This window comes from Daucus carota, chromosome 7 (assembly GCF_001625215.2).
Source record: "Daucus carota subsp. sativus chromosome 7, DH1 v3.0, whole genome shotgun sequence".
Taxonomy (NCBI): Eukaryota; Viridiplantae; Streptophyta; class Magnoliopsida; order Apiales; family Apiaceae; genus Daucus; species Daucus carota.
The window spans coordinates 31387893-31405152 of NC_030387.2; the positions used below are offsets into that span (position 1 = coordinate 31387893).

The following is a 17260-nucleotide window of genomic DNA, read 5'->3' on the forward strand; positions in this document are numbered from 1 at the left end:
TTAATTCAAGCATTTTTATTCCGTTAATTCTTGTCGTTTATTTATCATGTTTTCATTAGAACCCATGATGTCGATTAGTTCGATTATGAACTAACCGCCTTCATGGGATTCTAATGGATTTATCGATGTAGTCTAGTAACGAATATTAATTATGTGATTTTGTGACGTATGTTGATTTCTTTGCATGAGCCGTGCTTATTCTTCTTAGGAGCGTAGCTAACTTCTAAGTTGTTTGTTAATTCTTTCTGAAGCGAGAGTGGATGATTGAATTTAGAACTTTGCCATGTAAACATAGGATTATGTGAATGAAACATAATTTGTGGTAGACTTGAACTATTTTTATCACCCTGTGTAATCACGATAGACGACTTGTTATTAAACCTCTCTGCTTACACTACCGCTATAGAGATATAGGGTCTGAGCTTTGTTGGTGTCCATGAGATTTCTGTCTTAATTGCGGATTTTGATTGGTATGATATGTGTGCAACGAGAGTTGGCATGTATTACTTTCGTGTTGTCTGATTAGGATCAACAGTCGCATGTTAATCAGTAATTTCAATTCTAGATGAATTCGATAATGAAGTTAGAATCCCATGTGTTTTTCTATTCTGAATTTGATTAGTAAATTTAGTTATTAGTATAAAAGAACACATCCTTGTTAATTGTCTTAGCAGTGAAAATTACTCATACATTGTTGCATAGGTGCGTATTCTTAATTCACCAGTCTCTGTGGGAACGAACTTAATATATTACTTGTGATCACGTGCGCTTGCGTGTAGATTTCTGCGAACAGTAGGCCAGGCGGCCAATCTGCTTGCCCCGTTTTCTTAGGTTCCAGACATGATCAGAGTCGTTCCACACGTAGTGCTGAGGTATCTCGTCATAAAGGTATTGCCTTGCATTAGGATCATTCTGATTTAATAAGAAAAATGCTTCTAATTGAGTCATCTTATCTTTTTCTCTAGCAGCAACCTTCGGTAATGGTTCATTTGATCTGAATGTGACATATTTGTTTCCAGGTAAATGGAAAGAAAGCCTTAAAACAGATAAAGATCTGTAATGGATGGTAAAACCAAAAGTCCGGTATGCAGCCTCACATGCACAAATGTATCGTCCATCAAAAAATGATTGAATCTCATCCTCTGGCTCGTCTATTTTTTCACCATTATCAGCCCTGAACTTCTTTGCTCGGATCTCTACAGTGGCTCTATCATGTCCCTTAAGACAATACTTGAAGAGGTATTTGAGACTACGGGCATGCGCACATATTTCAACATTTATATGGCATTGGTATTTTACCAATAAATCACGGTTATAGGGCACTACCCACTGGTTATCTAAATCAGTTTTACCTTTCCTCACAGTATGTTTGGTCTTTCGTCGCTTATAAACTGGAAAGCCAGACTGATCAAAGAATGTGGCTGGACAGTACCTGACAAAATATCATATTCATTACTATGCAGATTTGGTATCTATATAAATAGGCAGAAAAGCATAATATTACTGAGATGGAGGAAATAGTGTACTCACTTTTTGGGAAAGTGCCTAAAACATTTTCTCTGCTTCATGCATGGGGACTTTGGGAAATCTGTACCGCAAGGGCCATGTATCATGAAAGATTGAACTGCATCGTAGCCGACAGGATCGACTTCCCGATCAGGAATTTCAGCGGATACGTACTTATCCACATTGGCTTGCAGATTCAGCTTTGAAGCAGAGTCCAACCAAATCAACATGTGGACATGAGGAAGTCCTCTTTTTTGAAATTCCACGACGTACATAACTGTGTAATAAAATGTTGAATTAGGAAACCAAAATTGGTAAATATTTAGTTACAGAAGTTAAGTGTTAGAGTTTTACCTCCAAGACAAACTCCAAAGTAGTTATTTTTCTTTATATCATCAATGAGCTGATCAAGTTTTAATCGAAAAACTCTAGCTATGACATCAGGAGAATTCTGGGCAGTGCAATGAGGAATCAGCTTCATCATCTGATTAATTTCATCCCACAAAGGATTCGTAGTCATCGTGAGAAATATGTCGGGGTGTCCAATGTATCGACAAACTGCAAGAGCGTCTTGGAAATTCTGCTGCATATATCTACGTGAACCTACAAAGCCAGCGGGAAGAATAAATCCTTTTCCAACATTATTGGTTTCACGCTCACCATCTCTAACAGAATTAGTGATATTGGAGTAAAGATCTGAACGTAATGTCGTTTGGTTGGTGCGAAACCACCATAAGCGCGCTTGCTCAATAGTGGAAAACGCGTCAACAACATATTGTTGGTAAAGCCGGCCACCTAAACGTGGGGTCATTCCTGTCATGCCAAAAAAACAAGCAAAGTGTTATTACAACAAATTTATTCCTACAACTATAATAGTCATTGAGTACTGAAATAAAGCGGGGAATATCTTAAAACTACAAAAGAGATGAAAAATTACCTTCATCCGTTCGAACCTGAAATTTGTAGGAATAATATTCTTTCATAGAAAGTGTCTCTCTAATTTTAGAAGATTTGTTCGCTGCATTCCCAAATGGTAGATTTTTATGGAAACCGTCAAGACCATGTGGAAACAAAATTGGATATTGTAATGACATTAACTTGGGATGAATGTCGGATATCCTCTCCAATCCCTTTACTTTGGAATCTATGATGATATCACGTGAACCGTCATTTTCATCAATGTCACCAACCATAATACCGGCTACTTCGTCAGAGGGTCCAACATGGTTTTCTCGACCACTTTCAGCCCTAGAAACCTTTAGTATGATTTCCAAATCTTTTACACCATGTCGCTCATAGCGATCACGGGCACTCCTAAACTCTTTCACCAACTCATTGGTCTCGTCCAACATTTTTTTTAAACCTTCAACTATTTCAACATCAAGCGGATCACCACCATCAACGGTAACCCACCTCAAACGATTCTGGACTTCATTCTGCGTGTCATAGATGTAGAGTTGGCAGAATTTTGGGTCTTGGCCTTCGTCTGGTATTAGGGAACCAAATAAATGGTGATTCTGTCCGTTCAAACGGTATACATAGGGAGCTCCGCCACAGTTAATTGAATTGTCGACTTTACCACCAGTCGAAGTGAAGGCAAATATACTGTTGTACGACCGTACACCGTCTGTGAATCGTTTCCCAGTCTCCTTATCATTATGTAGCTGCCAAATATAAGACGGGGTGGGGGGTTCCTTGGGTAGTTTAATCTGTCCCTTGGCACAGCATATTGAAAACAGAGGTGTGCCTTTGGTTACATTTTTGTTCACACGTTCCTCTTTCCACATCCATGCATGACAGAATGTACATTGTACAGAGGGAGCCCCCAGAGTGGCATACTCTTTGACAACTGCATAAATTTGAATTATGGGTAAGTAGTGAATAATGTATAAACACTGCACATATATAAATTATATAATTTCTCTTTTGATGCATAGTAGATTTATGCTTTGACGCGTTACAGAGAATGAAGAAAACAAAGGAAGTTAAGTTATTGTTACCTTTCACAGATGATTTTGGAACTTCTGCATAAACAAATTCATCATCCATCTCCTCCTCTGAGTATATATCACTGTCATCATCTTGAAATCCTAATATTTCTGATTGCTCTGTGATAAAAAGAAAATTATAGAAATTGGTTATTTGCCACAAAATATGTAATGAGCTGAAATAATTAAAATGTTCATAGTACCTATGTCATTAAAATTTGTGGATTCAATTGCTGTAGGTGGATTGAAATTTAATTCCAGTCTTCTTATTGGAATGTCATGATGACCAACATTGACATTGCTAGAGGGAATTGATCCATTCGAGTGGCTGGATGCTTTAGATTTAGAATTGTCTCTACTCTTGATTTTAGATTTCTCCGCTGAAAGAAAAATAATGTCAATACAAAAAACAGTTCAGAAACTCAGCTTGGGAACATATAATCAATAAAATCTCATACCATTCTTGCTCGTTGAATGACTTTTGTCCTTGGCACTTCTAACAATGTTCTCTTTTCTGCCAGCATTCTTGTTACGGGGAAAATTTGTATTAACAGGTGGCCTGAATAGAGAAGGCCTGAATAGAGAATTCTTTACTGGCGAAAGTGTCAAAGGAGAATTGAAGTTCGACTGCAGCGGGGAACCGGTATTCTGAATACAGGGTGTATGGGGGGAAAAGCCCACATGCGATGAAGCACTGTTACTTGGAGGGGTAGGAATAAATTGCTCATAAGTACCTAATCATAAAATTGTGTTAATTTGATAGATACATTTATGATAAAAACAAATTCAGTGGGATGGTGGTTTAAAATTAAAAGAGTATAGATTGCTCACAATTGGGATCTTGTTCCACTGTTCTCTTCTTACCGGATAACTTCAAACCTTTACCCTTTTTCTTTAATTCTGATTGAATATGGAGAGGGGTTCTGGAACTTCCGCTTAACAGGGTGTTTGGACATATTGGAGACAGAACAGACCTTCTCCTACTCAATGTATTATCACCTAGAAAATAAAAACTACTATAAGGACTAATTATTTGTAAACACAAAAGGCAAATTGCATTCCTGTTTATAATTTACATGGTTTAGATTTGCTTGAGGACAATGATGTTAATCTAGACTGGAACATATTCTCTTTCATGGATCCAAAATCAGAGATCCCTGTATAAACGAAAAATAACATGTACACAACCCTTAACCATGAGTTATCTCGATAATAAATCAAATTGACAAACTTAAAACACTAATGGCAAACAAAAATAGAAAAATTCTTCATGTCCAGAATAACCATTAAAATAATTTGCCATGTATTTTTCCGAAAAATAAAATGTACACAACCCTTAACCATGAGTTTTTTCGCTAACACTAATGGCAAACAAAAACACATCATTTATTCATGTCCATACAAAACATTATAATAATTTACCATTTATTTTTGAAAATTAACATGTACACAACCCTTAACCATGAGTTATCTCGATAACAAATCAAATTGACAAACTGAAAACACTAATGGCATACAAAAACAGAGAATATATTCATGTCCATATAAACCATTAAAATAATTTACCATGTCTTTCCGAAGAATCAACATGAGGAGTGTCTCTAATAGAACTATATTCTTCATCAACTGCAGGAAAACATCAATCACTTTTCTGTTACTGTTTAGATTATATTGAATACATAATTTTAAAAACAGCAAGTGGTTAGATAATATAACCTATCTTCTTAAAGTACTCCTCTGTTAAATCACTGCCCAACACAACTTTGGATTTCCGAGGACTTCTATTCTCTTTCATCATTTCAAGTCCATAACTAACTGAAATACATTAATGAAGCAAACTCAAACACTTTAACTATTAATGGCGATCAAGAAATACATTGATGAATAAAAGACAAAAGAAATCTTGTATGTGGGCAAAGTACAACACATTCAATACTCACAAACATTAGACAGGAGCGAATCTTTTCTTCGTTTCTTCTCACTACCTCCACAATCATCAACAGCATCTTCCATCGAAATAAGCTATCAAAAAACGCACAAAGTAAACTAAAATGTAAGATAAATCAAAACCCAAAAAATCGTTGAGCATCAAGAAACTTACAAATGAAATTGCTGTGCTCCAGAGTCTCCTCCAAAAATTAAGCTGTGTAACAAATGAGTATTTTCTTGCATCTAACATGATTTTGGGATTAACAAAATACACAATCCCAAGGTTAAAAGTACGCTGATTTCAAATTAAGGGTTTAAGGAGAGGACACGCACGCTTGGGTAGGCTTGCTTTGTCCAGATATTAAGCACCTGCAGTGTGTTTCACCGTAATGGAAATGTAATATCTGTAAGTTTTGTTGGATACTGTCCAAAGAGGGACAGCTGTTTAAGGTAGCCACGTGCATACTTTGTTTTGTAAGTATAAGTTTATAATTTATACGCCATTCTCAGTAAATACGGTGGCTTTTCGGAGGACATAAGCGTAAAAACACCCTTGAAAAGGATTCAGGCAATATACTTTAAAGGGATTATCAAAATAGTTGTTCATTTTTCAACATAACACAAGATATTGTCAAAAGAAATTCATAACAAATTAGTTTAGAATTGAAATTATTTAACTTAAAAGCTCCATACGAGTTTCATATTGATTAGAATTTTATAATTTAACAACTATCCCACCAACGACAACAAAATTATATGAATAATAAAACTATATATTTTATGAAACAACTACATAATGTTTCAAAACCCAAATAAATAAGGAGTTTATATTGATATTTTAGCCGACAAATCGATATTAATTATAATAAAAGGATCAAAATACAAATATTTTCAGAATAAATTGGCAGCAAATTGGTTATGGATTTAAACTATATAATTAGAAAGGCCCGTTAGATTTTCATATCAATTTGTCAAATAATCATTTTTTTTTGACAGAATTTGTCAAATAATCATAAAAATAACTATCACTTATGGTTCAATCGCGATAACATCTAATTGAATTTAAGAAAGGTTCTTGCGCACTAGAATTACGAAAACTCTGACCATCGTTACACATAACATTATTTACTGGAAGTTAAATTTTTTAAATTTTATTAAATATTAAACACCCTACAAATAAATTTATAATTGTTAGATTGAATATTTATTCCATCAATTTAGATGATAAAATGAATAATAATTTTTACTAAAATAAAACATACCGTTTTAAAATAAATTAAAATAATTTTTTTAGTAAAACGAAAAATTTAAAAATAGCGGGCCCTCGTGATGCTAGTTTAGTCAAAAAATGTAACATCAGGAATGTGACGAATTTTGTAGAAATCTTGGTCTTCCACACCATCTATTACCCTAACTTTGTCTGTGAATTCTGTTAGCATTGAGTAAATATATAAAGTTGTTTTAAGGAAGTCAAGTGTTTCAATCCTTCTGGAAGCATCTCCAACTCTGAGCACTGGAAAATAGATAATCGAGAGAGATTTGACATGGCTCCTTCTTCCAACCTCCATTTTGTTAAACCTTTAAATTGAGAGAGACTTAGTCTCATAAGTTTCGGAAAACTCATAGCAGAACACACCATCTCCCCGTCCAAATAAGTGTTTTCCACAGAACTTAGAGTTAAAGAACGTAGGTTGGGAAGACTTCAAAATCATCGGATTTTCCTCAAATATAACCTCGCTCAAGCGTAGCCCGGTTAGACGTCTAGAGAAACGAGTGCAATCGTACACTTTCGGAATTACACATACAAATGCACATATGTGTAACGAATCCATGAAACAACACTCCAAAAGTAAAACCAAACCAACTTCTGGTCCCCTGACTTTAATCCTAATTGTTTTGTGACGCAGTTCCCTGAATTTGGCAAAATCAATAATAGTCTGCATCGTGAGGTTTTCCTCGACTGTCATTTGTCCCTCATACACTTTGAGTTTTGGTAATCGAAGGAGATCATGAGCATCACAATACATTGAGTCCAAACCGTAGAACAGTTGTAACTCATTTAAACCTTCCAATCTCAACTTCTTAGCTCCACCTCCAACTGACATATCATGCGGGAGGTACAAATGGATTAACGACTTGAGCTTCCAAAGAACATTTGGTATGCTAATGGAAGAAATACCTCTCGTTCTTAAATCAAGGGTTTCCAAATTTCTTAGCTTCCCTATTGACACTGGCAAAATATCCAACTCACAATCTTGTAAACTCAAATACTTCAAATAAACGAGCTCCGATAGGCTTCTTACATTTTCCTTGCTAAATCTACAGTACCTGGCTATAAAAACTCGGAGCATTTTAAATTTTCTAAGAGTAAACATATTGTTAGGCCACACCGGAGGGTCCTGGTATTCATGATCATTCCAAAAGAGAAGAGATCGAATGTGTGCAAGTACTTGTCGATCATAAGTGTCTAACACATCTCTGTTAGCATCATATGAGCGAACACACAATCTGCGTACTTTGCCTGCAGCTTTGGATCCAATGTCAAGTTTGCGCTGTAAATCAATAACATTCATCACTCCTTGCTCTTTTACTTTAGACAGGGACAAATCTTGAATAAGATCATGGACAACACAGTCTTTGTACTTTGACCATGAGTCATTTGCATAATCATGTGTTTTAATTGTCACAAGACTTCGGTGTGCTAGTTCATCCAGATAGCGTTCTGCTACGTCCAACATCATCTCCCCTTGCGCTCTATCTTCCTCTGATATCAGACCCTCTGCCATCCAAAACATGTACAATTCCTCGGTGTTAATGATTTCATCCTCTTTATAATTGGCAAAACAAAGAAAACAATGTCGCAAACGAGATGGTAGATGATCATAACTCAAGCCTAAAACCTGTCTCACCGTGTAGTATTCATCATCCTCAGTCACTCCCTCACTCTTGGCCAAGTAGAAAGTAATATCATTGTTTATTTTCTCCCACTCTCTCAGCAAATGTTTGCCTTTAAGAATTCCTCCGAGTGCTGATATAGCAAGTGGCAAACCTTTGCATCTTTTAACCATGTTCCTTCCGATTCTTTCCATCTCTGAGGCCACTGGTAGCTCTGCGAAAATAAAAAATATGTACGGCATGAATGATTATAGTATAAGTTACATCATAAACATAAATTATAAATTTTCTTTCATACTTGTTGAATTAATTCAACTACTGCCTATCAACCACATATCATTATACTTCAACACAAAATACACAAAATCCAGGAGCTGGATAACTATGCAGTCATGCAGGCGCACCATATTCTTTTCGATATTCAATTTGTACTCTTTATACTTGTATATACATTTACTGACTACTTGGGAGATCTGTTTTATTGTAATCAGCTACAACTAAGTGGTTCAAAATATCAATTACATATCATCAGTAGAGAAAAATGAGAGTTCGTAGAAGTAACCTGGCTGGTCATATATTCTTGTTTTCCTACAAAGTAGCTGCCAGCCCTCATCTTCTGTCAAACCCGGGATCTTACAAACTGACCCAATTTCTGCCACCGTTAAGTGACGAGTGGTGAGTAAGATCTTGCAACCTCCAGTCGTCTCACCAAGTGGAAATGCAGGCTGCAACATTCTCCAAGAATCAACATACCAGATGTCGTCAATAACTACTAAACACTTCCTTTCTAGTTGAACTTTGCGTAGTCCATCGACCAATTCAGTATCCTCCATGTCTGAAACTCCCCCCTTCCTATCATCAGGGAGAAGTTGTCTAAGGATTCCTTTAAGAACTTTTTCCCTGTCGAATTGTTGGCTGATACAAACCCACGCAAAGGCTTCGAAGTGATCTCTGATTTTAACATGATTATAAAGTTTTTGAGCAAGTGTAGTTTTCCCTTGGCCTCCCATTCCCCAGAGTGAAACTACTTCATAATTCTCATCTTTTTTCATCAGATCAGTTACCAGCTGATCTATTTCCTTCTCCATCCCAACAAAATCCTTTTCAACATCATGTGAATAAGAAATTTTTTGTGGGACTGAGGTTTCTCCTTGTTCTATTCCTGTAATACCAAATGTTAATAGACTTTGCTGAATATCAGCTAGATTAGCTTTTATACCGTTGATCTCCATAGCAACATTGTGGCGGCTGATCAAGTGACATGCGATGCAAGCTGATCTTCGTAACGCTTCCTTGAAGCCCGATCCGCCAGCTTGTAGTGCAAAAAGCTCGATAACATCTTCTGTTCTGAAAGCAAGCTCTTTGATCTCATCCACCCAGCCTCGCACTCTTTCATCTTGAATTTGTTTCTTGTCAGCTTCTTTCAAGAAATTCTGCATTCGCTTGAGGTCACCGCTAACCTCGTTCACTTGGTTGGTCACTCCATATAAGAGTTTAGATTCAGAGATTAACAGATCTCCAAGTCTTTCAACTGCGAAAGATACTATTGCGTCGGCCATTGCCACACTTTAAGAAACCAAATCTCAATGATACAAGCCACAGAAGATGAAGAGCAGTCAAAGATAAGATGCATTACTAATAAAGCACCGATCATTTAGTAAAATGACATTATTAATTATTAATAAACCACCGGCCATTGTGATAGAAAAATAAACTACACCGAACAACCATGTGGTCAGGGGAGGAACTGGTTGACCCCCGATTCCCGCTCAATACCCCCAAAATTTCAATATAAAATTTAAAAATTTGTATGAAAAGTTTTGATCATCCCTAAAAATTATTAAAAATAATAAATGTAGTGAATTAAACTCCGAATTCAACATATAATATATCAAATCGATCAAGAGAATATTAACTATAATATGGTACAATCAAAACACACTAAGTAGCAAGTGTAATTGGTTTACTAATTTATCATCAAGGCATCGATTTGACCTTATTTTTTCTGACTCGACTCGGCTCGTATTTGTTCGTGAATAAGCTCATGTTCGGCTCGTTAGTTAACGAGTTCGAGCTCGAACACAATTGTTTGTTCGATGAGAAAACTCGGCTCGGCTCGGTTCGATAGGAAATAATTTAAAGCTCGACTCGACTCGGTCAAAACTCGGCTCGGCTCTGTTCGTGAACAGCTCTGGTACTTACTTTTTTTTTGCTAAAAATAACAGTGCAACTACTTTGAAATGCTAATATTCAAAGATCAAATTTCACTAATAGAAGCCAAAGAAGATGAATAGCAGCCGGAAGCAATATGCATTACTAAGAAACCAACAACCATTTAGTGAAAAGAACCACCACTTGGTCTGACGTCCTCACATTATTACAACTGCTCGATATATATTATATCACAATGAGTTCAATGTATATTGTGTCTGTTGTTTCGATTTTGTGTATTTTATGTATCTTAATTTTCATATTTAGCACTCTGTGTACTTTTATTTACAAGATTCTTGCAAATTGTATGCTTCCGTTAATTTGTACCTAACCCCGTCAAATGCACAGATGGATGGTGGGGGCAGCTGCTGTCTTTGTGCACTTCCAAGGGCTATATCCATGTGCCTATATAGTGTATGAAAATGAGATTCAATTCTTATATTTTTTAACAAAATTAAAAATTTAAAATATAATATATGTATCGTATATCATGTCCACTTGGCCATGATATAACTCTCCATTGTCTTGCTCTCTAAGTGTCTTGATACATGCAGAAATTTGGTGAAGATTTTAGTGAAACTTTCACTCGAGACAAAAATGACCACGGTTCAAGCACTTTTAGATATTGTTGCAAATGAAGATTGCTACACAGCTCAAATGGACATAACAAATGTCTTTATCTACGGCGATTTGTTGAGAAATGTCTACATGAAATTCTAAGGGTATAGATGTCGAATTAAATATCAATCTGAAAATACGGGAACTGTCAACTTGGTTTGCCAATGACCAACTTGGTGTGTAAGCTGATAAAGTCCCTATATGGGTTACACCAATCTCCAAGATAATAATTTCCTAAATTATCTACAAAGCTTCTACAAATGAAGTTCACTCGATCCATATCAGACCCAGGCCTAATTGTAGGTCACACTAGTACCTAGTATCATTGGTATACTTAGGGGTGTCAAACGGATAAAACGGATACGGATTTGCCCATATCCGTATCCGTATCCGCCTACTCAAAATCGGATCCGGATACGGATATGCAAATTTTAGAATAAAAAGATCCGTATCCGTATCCGGCCGGATATTATCCGGATACGGATAATATCCGTATCCGCTTTTTCAAGCATCACCAAAATCAAATATAAATTCTGAGATTAATTAAAAAAACATATTTTGAACCGTTCAACAGCAAATGTATACCCAATCAGAAATTAATAACATACTTTAACAGAAGTTTGGGCATTCAGGCCAAATATTTCGAACAAAATATTAATTTCAACAACTTAAAATCACAAAACAACACTATCTGTAACAATTTTAAAAAGAAAAAGCTTGATGAAGATAGTTCCATTTTCTCCATTTGCAAGATACTTAATGTATCTTCTTTATTTTAAATATTAATTCTTTTTCAAAATTTATATGATAAAATAAAAAATATAAGTAAATAATAAATTTATATAAGTATTATTATATACATATAATAATAATTTCGGATACGGATATTTTCGGATACGGATACGCCTATATCCATATCCGTATCCGCAAACCCCGGATTCGAATACGGATAATATCCGTATTATTCCGGATACGGATTATATCCGCTTTTTCTCGGATACGGTAACGGATTTTTCGGACGGATATCGGATCTTTCGGATTTTTTTGACAGCCCTAGGTATACTAGTCTATATAGATTTACTATTGTGTGTAAACATGTCAGAAATGAACAAGTCCAAAGCTCTGTTGTCCAACTCTTTCAACATGAAAGATCTGGAACTAGTCAATTAATTTCTTGGAATTCAAATTCAACTTGAAAGATCTGGGACTAGTCAATTAATTTCTTGGAATTGAAATATCAAGTTCACATGAACCACTATGGAATAATCACTAACCACTATGGATGATGCTGCTTCCCTAAACCGCTATGGAATGGATTAACTGCTCCCATTCTTTGAGGATCCATAGAAGAATAATATCCCCTTTGCTGCTCATTCATTCTTTCATTTTCACCCACATCCAGAGTCCCAGTTTTTTGATCATCTGGACCTTCTAATGAGGCCATTTCACCTGCCTTATTCAATAGCTTCACTGCAACCCGATCATTAACCCTGATTTGACAACAACAAAAAGGTCAAAATGATTATGAGTTTCAAATATAAATTTCGATAAATTTGTTAATAACTAGTAACACAGAGGATGTAAAGACTAAACTTTCTTATATAAGTTTATATTCAGGAAAGCTGAAATTAAAATGGACTCTGGAGAGCTTGGTTCTCAATTATATATGACTTCTTGGTAGAGATATGCTACAACTCAGACCAACACAAAACACGACAACTTTTTGTATTAGAAGTTGTTTATAACCTAGAGCATGAAAAAAATGAGAATGGCAGATGAGGTGAAAAGTTAAACAAGCGCTCAGAGCAGAATTGAGTAAAAAGACGACTAATAAGTTCGTAAACTTCTAAGAAGTTGAAATCAATTAACTTCACCATGTATTTTAAAGAAATACTATTATATATAGTTATTAACATGCATGGCTACTTAACAGACACAGCTAGACCAAATTCCACATGTTACTAGATTCTATAAGAGTTAAATCGTTAGGAAATTAATTTTAATCTGGTGTCTGTGATAAGAACGTCCAGTACAGACAAATACATGTACATTAGCGGCCTAGTGCATTAGTGTGTGTGTGTGTGTGCGCGTGCGCATGTGTGTGTGTGTGTGTGTGTGTGAGAGAGAGAGAGAGAGGGAGAGAGGGAGGGAGAGAGAGATTCACGTACCCGTAAAAACGATCTTTAATATTTTGCTGTGGAAATTCGCCGCCAACATGCATCTCGTGCCTATAAGGGCACGCAGCACCTCTATTGCATTTACCCCTCATGTTGAAACTACAAGCAGGGGGTAGGTTTCGCTTGTAATACGGTGTTGTGCGCTGAAGTTTCAAAATTGTATCATTCGGGCACACCTTTCCATACGAAGATTCATAATCCAGACCTGCTCTGGCCTGAAGACATATATGTTTGCAAAAGGTGAATGACATGATTTTTGTGACAAAAGGACTAAATGCAAGGCACGTGTAAATAAATATGCAACTATATTAACCATAGGCTCCATTTAGTGACATCAGTGTATTTCAGCACAAGCCTATGAAAGATGATCTATATTAACACAGCTCTTTATTCCACCTTTAAGTACCCATATATATCACACTAGACACTCGGATATGATACTGATGATTAGAAAATCCACGTCAATTTCTGCCAAAAACATTCCAACACTAGGGCATGTAATTAAGTTTTGGACACTTGCAGCATAGTCCAAGTAACATAGGTACTCATCTAAAGTACTTTTTTGCTATAATTTACACTGTGTGATGACAAACAGGTCCAACCCATGACCCTGTAAGTTCATTGTTTGTCGTAGATGTTAACTCACTATGTCTAGTATAACTAAGCTTGGATAAACAAGCCCCTATAAGTTCATTGTTTGTAGTGGAAACGTCAAGTCATTATATCTGTTCTGTCTGCAATTTTGTTGAGTGGTGACAAACAATTGCAAGTAATCCTAATGGTGTCACTCTAGTGCTTTCTTACTAATATTTTTCTGCAGAATAACTAAACAATGAAAATACACTGAAATGGTTCTACATAAATTTGACCTTTGCCCACATTAATAGCACTAGTTAAAAACAATGAGAATAAGATTTGGTTTAAAGACTACGTACCCTTCGGTCATGCTCCTCAGCAAAGTACTCCCTGTTTACGTCACTCTTTGGAATAAAACCACTGGAATTGATACTTAGTGCAGTATCTATAACCTGAACAGGCAACCCATACTGGAGATCCAAAATGCAAACTTGACAGGAATTTTTCAGTGTACTGCAAGTTTGGCAAATCTCAGTTTTTTTAAATCTCGCGTCACGGCCAGGCCTCCACCTAAAAACCACAAATGGCCGACTGCAAATTTTGCACCCGTTACTGTAATTTGCTTTCGTCTGCATGAAATACAATGTAGTCATGGTTAGAGCATATTGGTACATAATTCAAATACTTCCAAGACTTCCAATAATATTTTTCAGTAATTCTAATATGCAGCCTAGTTTTTTGCCAATCACATAAAATTCTGAAACATGGTAAATAAATTTTATATAACTACCAAGTACCATGTATTGCAAATCTCTACAAGACTACAACCATGTAGGGAACGCGATCTTAAATGAATTATTGATTAGTTTACTACTATTCCAAGTTTATTCTCGTTCCCAAAACTCAAATCCTGAAGTCCACTCTAAACCAGCAACACAAAATCTTCCCTAGCAATCTTGCACAAAATTTGCCAGAGTTAATTACCAGTCCAACATTATAGAAGACATGAATCTTATTTTACTAATTCTGCAGATTCCACATTCCATACACTATATAATCAGCATAATATAACAAACTCAAACATTTCTGTAAAGCACCAACAATCTATTCTATATGCTATCGTCCTAATCAGGTAACTGCAACAGCTTGTATACTCGAGAAAATATACCCAAAAAAATCCCTGCGAGTTTTCATTCTAATAATTCAAGAATTAAAACGCAATAAGTCAGATTGAGTAAAAAAAAAAATAATAATAATAATAATAATAATAATAATAATAATACCATTCGAACGTATGGATTGTCACCAAGGCACGATTCGCATACGATTGGAAAGTCAGTCCGCTGCTCCCCTTTATTCGCCATAACATATATATCAACTGCAAATCAGAGAAACATAGATTGAATTAGGCAACAATTTAAAGCCTTTTTGATATCTTATAATCTACGCTACATCACAAGATTTGCATGTTTCTTGTTGCTTCTGCAGAGTGCTAACCCTAATAAATTCCGAGAAGAAAAACTTGAAATAAATTAAATTCCAGATGATCATGAATTCAGTTAAACACAATAACACATGATTGTATAAATTATACATCGGAGGTGATGGAATAACTTACGTACTTGAATTCGTAGTAACTGATCGTCGTGGATGTGTAAATAATATGGAGCCTTTTCGCCCCTGCTCTCCGATTTATATATGGATTTATATTTGATAGAGCCCCGACTTGTGTTGGGAAAAATAATTAATATGTTTCGAGAGTAAAATAAATCCGGGCGCTATTTTAAATATACCGTTTCGAGTATAAAATTAATATATTAAATTTTATATATTTCTGTTAAAACTAATATGAGAAAATAGTTATGAAAAATAAAATAAATAAATTCTAAATTCTAAATATATCGACGACTATTAATAAAATGTTAATTTGTAATATCTTCATTTTATTTTTTGTGCTAATATGTCAAAAATGGACCAAGTTGGGCGGGTCTTTTGTAATATCTTCATTTTATTTTTTGTGCTAATATGTCAAAAATGGACCAAGTTGGGCGGGTCTAATAACTAGTGCAAGTGCAATTAGATTGATTTTGTAAATATTTAGTCCAGTTTATAGAAAAATGATTCGAAACCAAACTCGTATAATGTATTTCGGTTTGGAATAATTTGAATCAGATTGACCGATTCAAGTATACGAAGTTATACATATATATATATATATAAAATGTTTTAATTTAATTATAAACTGTGTACATAAATTCAACTACTGTTTTTTTGTATAAAAAAATTCTGACTTTTCAAAGTCGAAATACATCAATTCACAAAGCACTTAGAGTATGGGTAAAAACTTATATTCAGTGACGTAATGTATACTAATGTAAGGGTTCTAATATCTTTTGAGTGAAATTACTCTCAAATTTATTCTGAATTATGTTATAGTAGAGTATAGTGGTTAATTTATCCTAAGTTACATTTAATAAATTCGGCTATATGGGAAAAAACATTTACATACTCATGGCCCTCCACAATAAATTTTTTGCGCTATTCTCGATAAATAATATAATTTTTTTATTATATTTTATAATTTTGCTAACTGGCCATGTATATGTACATAATGAAGTAATACAAATATATATCGAATGTTTTTCTCAGATTGTAATATCAGGACATAAATTCAATTTCTTTTTTTTTTTTTTAAAAGAATCGATTTTTTTAAGTCAAAATACATCCATTCGCAAAGCACTTACAGTCTGGGTAAAAACTCACGTTAGTAAGCAACAGTAATAATATAAGGGTTGTAAAATCTTTCAATTAAAATTACCATCACATCTCATCAAAAGTATGTTATAGTAGAGTATAGTGGTTAATTTAATTTAATATATTTTTAATAAATTCTGCTATTTGTACCAAAACAATTTTTCACTCAAGGTCTTCCACAATACGTGTGTTGCGCTATTCCTGATAAATATTTAAGTTTTTTTCCCAACAAATAATACATATAAGCTAAAGAAATGAATACCCACTATCTCTTTTAAGTAGTCGCATATTACTTGGGGACCAACTATTACGTTTATCAAGTTAATTAAATAAAATAAGATAATTACGGATACTGTTCCGTGATTGAATTTTGATGTAGTCCAACTTTTGAATTCCTGCAATGAATTTATCATCAATCATGCAATATCATAGGGGTAATGTTGTGAGTAAGAGAATAAATATTCATTATAATTATTTAGTGAATAATTTTCATTTTTAAAAAACATCACCTTACATTGAAATAAAGAATAGATTCCCGTATTATAGGAAAGTGTATAATAATATTTTTTTTATATAGTCTTATTCAATTAATGATGCGATACACGT

General features: G+C 34.8%; 1 protein-coding gene across 4 annotated transcripts; it reads right to left on the bottom strand.

The window, feature by feature from the left end:
• Nucleotides 1-12345: 12345 nt before the first annotated feature.
• On the bottom strand, nt 12346-15609 carry LOC108195529 (zinc finger CCCH domain-containing protein 4). Of its 4 annotated transcripts, none has more exons than XM_017362500.2 (5): nt 15523-15609; nt 15184-15278; nt 14260-14529; nt 13316-13539; nt 12346-12637 (listed from the first exon to the last, which is right to left on the bottom strand). In XM_017362500.2, exons 2-5 carry the CDS (start codon nt 15262-15264, stop codon nt 12424-12426), a joined length of 789 nt encoding a protein of 262 aa, XP_017217989.1. In that variant the 5' UTR covers nt 15265-15278; nt 15523-15609; the 3' UTR covers nt 12346-12423. The 4 variants fall into 4 exon arrangements, with proteins under 4 accessions (XP_017217989.1, XP_017217990.1, XP_063936933.1 ...); XM_017362501.2 differs by having other exon boundaries at nt 15519-15584; XM_064080863.1 differs by lacking the exon at nt 15523-15609 and adding an exon at nt 15398-15419.
• Nucleotides 15610-17260: the final 1651 nt, after the last annotated feature.

Bases quoted from the DNA above. Each gene is read 5' to 3' on its own strand.
- LOC108195529 (XM_017362500.2), bottom strand. From the start codon at position 15,264: ATGGCGAATAAAGGGGAGCAGCGGACTGACTTTCCAATCGTATGCGAA. The intron at 13,540-14,259 runs GTACGTAGTCTT...ATATGTCTTCAG, and splicing joins CTGAGGAGCATGACCGAAGG to GCCAGAGCAGGTCTGGATTA. The intron at 12,638-13,315 runs GTACGTGAATCT...TTGTCAAATCAG, and splicing joins ATTAAAGATCGTTTTTACGG to GGTTAATGATCGGGTTGCAG.